This window comes from Callorhinchus milii, unplaced genomic scaffold (genome assembly GCF_018977255.1).
Source record: "Callorhinchus milii isolate IMCB2004 unplaced genomic scaffold, IMCB_Cmil_1.0 Scaffold4, whole genome shotgun sequence".
Classification (NCBI taxonomy): Eukaryota; Metazoa; Chordata; class Chondrichthyes; order Chimaeriformes; family Callorhinchidae; genus Callorhinchus; species Callorhinchus milii.
This window is the reverse complement of record NW_024704745.1, coordinates 74,924,841-74,932,172: the sequence shown is the minus strand read 5'-3', so window position 1 is coordinate 74,932,172 and position 7,332 is coordinate 74,924,841. Positions and strand designations below refer to the sequence as shown.

Below are 7,332 nucleotides of genomic sequence, written 5' to 3'. Positions count from 1 at the left end.
CCAATGCCACCCACTTTATAGAAAACTTGACCTTTGCACGGAGAATTGTTTTCGTTCCGACAACAACATTTTATCCCACAGGTTGTTCTCTTGAAGTCTCCATCCACTGTGAAGGCATAGTCACAATAACACAAGACAGAAATAAAGGGTGTCCTCGTTTCAATTAAAGTTGCTGCCGTACAAAGTATGGCATCTGGATTTATTCCTTGCGTTGGCTTTGTTTTCTTGTCCTAAAGTTCGTGATGGATTGTGATTAAAACTTTTCCAATGAATGCCGATGCATACCTATCCTGGTCTGGTGATTCCAAGATGACCCTCCAGGTAAATGATTCCTTCTTGGTCCATGTAAATAAAGGCCAGCACAATAGATGATGTTATGTTACTGCTGGCTCAAGAGTCATACAAGCAAGTCCTTCAATTGGCAACCAGAGTGCACAGCCAAATTTAATTATACCTTATTTAATACTGCAGTGTAAGGCATTGTATGAGGGCATGGGTGACACCCAGAAAACAAAACTTGCACAATGGTTTTAACAATAAAAAGGACATTTTTTTAAAAAAGGAAGTTCTACTTTTTACATCCATCTCTTTGCTGCTCTCCAGCCCCCAAGCTTTATACTGATGGATTGTTACTGGTGCCCAATTAGCATTTAGGGCTGATTGGAGTTCAGCTCTTGTTAGCTCCCTTGTTTGTGGCACCCTATTACTGAGTCACAAAATACTCCAACACGCTCTGTTATGCACAGATTGAGCACCAATAACTGTAAAAAGTGGTGATAGGGGTTATCCCTGTCACTGGCATATAACTAATAATAACAATCCTTGTGCTTTTTGATATAGCGCCTTTCACTTCAGGGGGACATCTCAAAGCACTTCACCGGCTGTATTAATTAATAATCCTTTATTTTTTTATTTGCAGGCAACTGCAAATGGAAGTAACCTCTGGAACGCCCTGCTTAATCTTTCTGCCTCACCCCTTCACTATCTGTCCTTAATTCCCACCCTAATACCTACCTGTGCTCACCTCTCCCTTCTCCCTTGCTCAGAGTCCAAACCTGTCACTGTACAGTGCTCCATGACATTATCCTGCAAGAAGGACACTATAGAAATCCAAATTGTTGTAATTGTCATGTAAACACTAAGGTACACCAAAACCATGGCATAACACTAGTCACTCCCAGTCAAGCTGTGTGACGTTAAACCTGAATGTAATTTATTGTTGTCACCGATGGTCAGACCAACCTCCAAAGGCTGATTGGAGTGACCTTGAGATGTGGGGAGAGGAGGCATGTCTAACCCATTGTAAGTAATAATAATAATCCTTGCACTTGGTATAGTACCTTACCACATCAGAAGGAACTCTCAAAGCGCTTCACAGGAATTTACTAGCGCTTTACTAGCAAAGGTAGCAGCCCAATTGCAAACAGTAATGTCCCACAAACAGCCATGAAATGAATCACCAATTTATTTGGGGATTGATAGCCAGGACACTGGGAGAAACTCCTTTCTCTTGTTGAATAGTGCCTTTGGATCTTTAACGTCAACCTGAACGTGCATACAGGAGCTCGGTTTAACGTCTCATCCCAAGGACGGCACCTCCGATAATGCAGTACACCCCCAGCACTGCATTGGAACGTCAGCTTAGTCCATGTGATAAATAACACATCACACAGGCCATAAATTTACCAGTCTTGCCTGTGAGAGTTTATAATAATCCTTGCATTTGATAACAGCTTATTGTCTTCGAAATGTCTCAAAGCGTTTCACAGGATTTATTGTAAAGTGCACAACAATGCCCCACAAACAGCCATGAAGGGAGGGACCAATTTTAACAATTTTACAGAGGGACTTTCCCCATTAGAAGCTTAAACTCCCAAGTTTATTAAATTAGCTGATCAGAGAATAACACGCACTTGAGTTTAGCATATTTGTTGATGATCAGAGAGTTACTCTATGGGTAAAGAGTCATGGCTTGAAAACGTGAAATTCACTTATAGCAACTCCTGCTATTAAATGACTCACTTTGAAATTCTGTGCGCAGGAATAGGTGTTAAAACTTTTCTGTCTTACAAGTGCTTAATTTCCTAAGCATTTGAAAGACAGAAAAGTTTTAACACATTTCACAGGTAATTGGTATGAAGTGTGGTGACTATTTGTAAATGAAGCAGTCAGTTTGCATACAGCCGTGTCCCACAAACAGCCAGGAAGTGAATGACCAATTCTGGAGGAATCATTGGCCAGGACATTGGGAGAAACTCCCTTCTCTTTGGAGTACTGTGACATCCAATTGAACAGACAGGCCTTCAGGTTAATATCCTGGCAGAAGGCTGACATCTCCGACAATGCAGGGCATCCCCAGCACTGTACCGGAGTGTCAGACTAGACTGTGAGCTCAGAACTCTGGCGGGGGGGGGGGGTTGAACCCACAAGTTTCATGACTCAGTGGAAAGCACTACCAACTGCGCTAGGCAGCCACCCAATATTTGTTAATCAAAAGGAAAATAATGGATACAAAATACTTGCGATTGGTTGTACACTTTGTCCATATTTTTGTGGATGAGGGAAAAAGAGGTCTTTAATACTTCAACACTATGTACAAAGCCTAACATGAAAATATTGGGGAATGTAACTTACAACAAACTCTATTTACAATTCCATTTTTACAAAATGTCTTTACAAGAGGTTTGCTATCCCAAAGACGACACAGACGCACTAAACAGAACAAAAAAAATACACAGGCAAAATTGCTTAATAAATATTGTTCTAAAAAAAACAAGGACTGCAATGAGGAACACGATTTCTACAACCAATTCAGTAATACTACATCATTCCGATATTAAAAAGTAAATAATTTGTACATATACACTTTTGTTAATTATTCTGTAAACTGCGGTCAAGTTAATATATTCAGCAGAGGTAACATAGACATGGAAGTCATGCCTAAACTGAACACTGACGGGATCTATCATGCAACCATATTTTGCCAACATCTGATAAGATTCATTTACATTATAATTTAATAACTTTATTACATGCAATAGATTAAGTAACTGACATGATTCTCATTTCCCAATTAAAATATGCGGATTTCAGTCGCATTCTCCAACACACCTGCCTGATAGCAGCATCCAGAGGGAATGTGCACACATCATTGCATATATAATGAGGATCAGCACATTCAACAGAAACAGAAGTTAATAAATAGCACAATTTCAGAGCCACCCTTTGAAGACATTATACAGTGACGATTACATTGAAGTATACAAGCTTTATGGCACTGGTTTGATCAGCTTTAAAAGGGGCTTCTCGAAGGGACACATTCTTTTGCTTCCTCTCAACTTGGAGAGGGGGAGGAAGTGAGGCATTGCTTTTCTCCTCGCGTCAACAGTCCTTAAACATTTTCCATCCTTGGTCGACCTCAAGTGACTTCAGTATTTCACGGATACTGGTTTCTGCTGATGGTGATGTTTCATTCGGGGACCTTGAGGAAAGAGAGCGGGAGATTCAACAACAATGTACACTTGTAAAAGGGCCTTTCCATGTAGGACAATGTCTCAGATAATGGGATCTGGAAGAGGATGGGATATTGTGGGGAGATGACCAAAAGCATGGTTAACCAAGTCATGTTTCAGAAGGAAAAACAGAGGGAAGGAATACAAGATAATAATAATAATCCTTACGTTTGATATAGCGCCTTATCACGTCTTCGAGACATCTCAAAGCGCTTAACAGAATATACTGTAAAGTGAATTGACTGTATATTTGTGGGAAAAACGCAGCAGCCAATTGCACACGGCAGTGTCCCACAAACAGTCATGGATTGAGTGACCAATTTATTTTTTTTGGAACAAATTATAACATCCAACAAAGATATCCGCCAACCGGGTTCCTATTTACTGCTAGGTGAACAAAGGAGTGTGGAATAAGGAAATAAGACAGATGTTCCCCCTGACGGGAATCAAACCCGGATCTCTCGCTTGCGAGGCGAGTGCTTTAACCACTGAGCTACAGCTGCAGAAGATGAGGTGTTCCAGAGGGGAGTATAGTGACTGACAGCACAGCCTGTGGAGTGGAAGGTTGGGTGGGGACTGGAGGACATGGCACAGGTAGGGTGGGAGCAGGGGTATTGAGGCATTTGAAGGTCAGAACAAGGATCTTAAAATCAATCCACTGGGGAATAAGGGAACAGCCATAAATTAAATAATAATTATCATAACAATCCTTGCATTTGATACAATGCCTTATAACCTCATTGAGATATCTCAAAGCACTTCATAGAATATACTGCAAAGTGAATTGATTTTACAGCTTGTGGGTGAAACATAGCAGTGTGCCACAAACAGTTGTGTATTGCGTGACTAGATTTTTTTTGAGGGATCATTACCCCTGAAAATTTACCGTCAATCGATTAATATCTGGGTTCCTACTTACTGCTAGGTGAACAGAGAAATATGGAGTAAGGAATCATGCCTAAGGTTTCGCCTCTGCCCAGCAATCGAACCCAGATCCTCTCACTTGAGAGGTGAGCACGCTAACCACCATGCTATGGGACTCCACAAACACTGTTACATGAACCACACTGAAGCCACAACTTTGCTCTTCAGAAAGACAAATATGTAGGTCACAAGGTGATGGATTTTATGTTTAAAGGGATGTGAAACAAGCTGGTTCTTGAGAGAAGTGGAATGTTAGCACAGCCCTGCATGGCTTACAGGATTTCAAGTCAAGCTGCCAAACTTTTAAGGACAGTGTATTCCGAGTAATTATGATTCACTTTGCGGGCGGTCTTTAGATCAAGGGTGACAACTTCGTAATGAAAATAATAATAAAATCTTGCTATAAGTATAATGCCTTTCAAGTCAGGATATTCTATCAAAGTGCTTCACAGTATTGTAGGCAAATGTGGCAGCCAATTTGCACACAGCAAAGTCCCCAGAACAGTGGATAACAGATTTTATCTGGAGGATTGTTGGTCATGACAATGGGAGAAACGCCCTTCCCTAACAGTGTTCAGATGTCACTTCAATACAGTGTGATTTTGCTAGACAGAGGCAGACAGACAGATTATTGAGACACACATAAAAATAAAAAAGTTTAGTTCAGAACTACCAGATTGAGACAGAAGTACAACATAAGGCACTCTCTTAACCTCCTCCATGACACTAAGTTTCCACAATGGAAACGTATATAATAAACAATAATAATCCTTGCATTTGATAAAGCATCTCATCACGTTTTCGAGACGTCTCAAAGCGCTTTATAGAATATACAGTGAATTGACTATATTTTCTGGGCAAAACTTAGTGGGTAACTCTCTTACCTCTGACTCAAGAAGGTTGTGGATTCAACCCCATATTGTATTTCTGAGCTCACAGTCTAGACTGACACTCCAATACAATATCGGGGGATCACTGCATAGTTCAGTCTGTTTGCTCAAGTGGCCTTAGAAGATCCCAAAAACTATTCAAAAAGTAAAAGGAGTTTTTCCAGGTATTCTGGCTGACGATTCCCCAGATAAAATTAGTAATTAATTTCATGGCTGTTTGTGGGACATGGCTGAGTGTAAACAGCCTCTTTCTGTTCCTGTTTTCTTACGTATTCAGGATTCGTTTGGACCTACTTTTCCACACTTCTTAAAAGAACCGTGTTGCAAAATTAAGCAGGAATTGAAGAATTTTCCACAATTTTCAATTTAAAAGTAAAAACTAAGTGAAATTCTGAGCCTGGGTAAGTAAGCCTCTATATAACTAAAGCTTGTGATATACCCAAGCTGCACGGCATGAAGCCTGGGACTGTTTGGAGACCATTTGCCCTTTATCTGTCTGTGATCTTTGCTTCTCCATTTGCCTCAGAGGCATCAATTCCCAGCCTGTCTGTGTGAGACATAGACTGAGCTGGGATTCAGCGCTGTTTTTTCTCCTCTCTCGCTCTACAGCAAAGATGGAACAAAGCACAACTATCCCGGCTTCCAAAAAGCAATTCATGTAATTTTTCCCCCAAAAAATGATCACTTGGTAATTGCAACAATAACTTGCATTTACGCATGTCAGCCTCTCACAGAAAATTTTGACAAGCAAAGTAATGTAAAATCTGCAGCTTGTAAAGCAACAAAAGTGACACAAGAGTCAGAATGTATTGAAGAGCGGTGCTTACTGTGTAAGCGAGAGGAAGTTAAGCTGGGTGTCTGGAATGTTTTGACGGTTGCTGGTCCCTCTCCAGCTGTAGTGAGCAGCTGTACCTCCAATCTGTAGTATGTTGATGGCCGCAGATTGGGCACAATGAGCGTGTGGTGGTCCTGAAAAGAGGAACAGAATATTTCAGCGTTTGAACATTTGAAATCTTTAAAACAAAGCTGTCACTGGTAGGTCATTTGACATAGCGCCCTTCACGTCGGGAGGACGTCTCAAAGCACTTCACAGGATTTACCGTAAAGTGTGGTGACTGTGTAGTTTGAAAGTGAGAGAGATTGTGCGTGTGTGTGTATGTATGCGTGCGTGCGTGCGTGAGAGAGAACTTCATAGTATGTATTCCAAGAACAATATGCAGTTACATACTTCGGATGATTCAAAAGTTATTTGGTTGAGCATTTTTATTTTGGTAATTCACCATCTGGCTCTTTATTTGTTTGTATTTTGCTCAGCCAGGTGTCTGACACATGTGGAAACCTATCACCGTGCTAAAGAGTACTCAAACCAAGCTGAGAATTTCTATGCATTTGTGAGACATTGCTACGCACAAACCACGTTCACTTGAATCACACTTTACAGAAAGCTCTGAAGCTTTAACTAATTTATTGCTACATCAGGTACAACTTTTACTCACCAGTCTATTGGGGAGCTGAAACTATAATAAATAATAATAATCCTTGCATTTGACATAGCGCCTTATCACATCTTCTAGACGTCTCAAAGCGCTTCACAGAATATACTGTAAAATGAATTGACTATATTTTGTGGTGAAACGTGGCAACCAATTGCACACAGCAGTGTCCCACAAACAGTCGTGGATTAAAGTGACCAATTTATTATTATTTTTCAGGCATGGAGTTTTATCTTTGTAATTACATTTGAATTATCAATGCTATTATTTATTTTGGTGTTTACAACACACAAGAACATTGGTAGAAACAGAACCATCCATTTCCTGTTCTCATATCATATGTACGATAGGTTACCATATTGGTGTGGAAAATGTGGCAAAAAACAATATAAGCCAGGGATGAGCTCACTGATATTTGTAATTTTTAAACACTAGCCTGCTGACTATGATAATAATAATCCTTACATTTGATACAGTGCCTTTCGCATTAAAAGGAAGTAATTTTACAGTATT

The 7,332-nt window shown here is 40.2% G+C and overlaps 1 protein-coding gene across 1 annotated transcript in view; it reads right to left on the bottom strand.

Annotated features, from left to right (window-relative positions):
* Positions 1-2,408: 2,408 nt before the first annotated feature.
* LOC103177234 (anosmin-1) overlaps positions 2,409-7,332 on the bottom strand; it is a 115,005-nt gene continuing 110,081 nt past the window's right edge. The window contains exons 13-14 of the mRNA XM_042334688.1: positions 6,154-6,295; positions 2,409-3,481 (exon numbers count right to left, since the gene is read on the bottom strand). Coding sequence (XP_042190622.1) covers positions 3,429-3,481; positions 6,154-6,295 — 195 coding nt within the window. The 3' untranslated portion in view covers positions 2,409-3,428. The remainder of the gene's footprint in view (positions 3,482-6,153; positions 6,296-7,332) is intronic.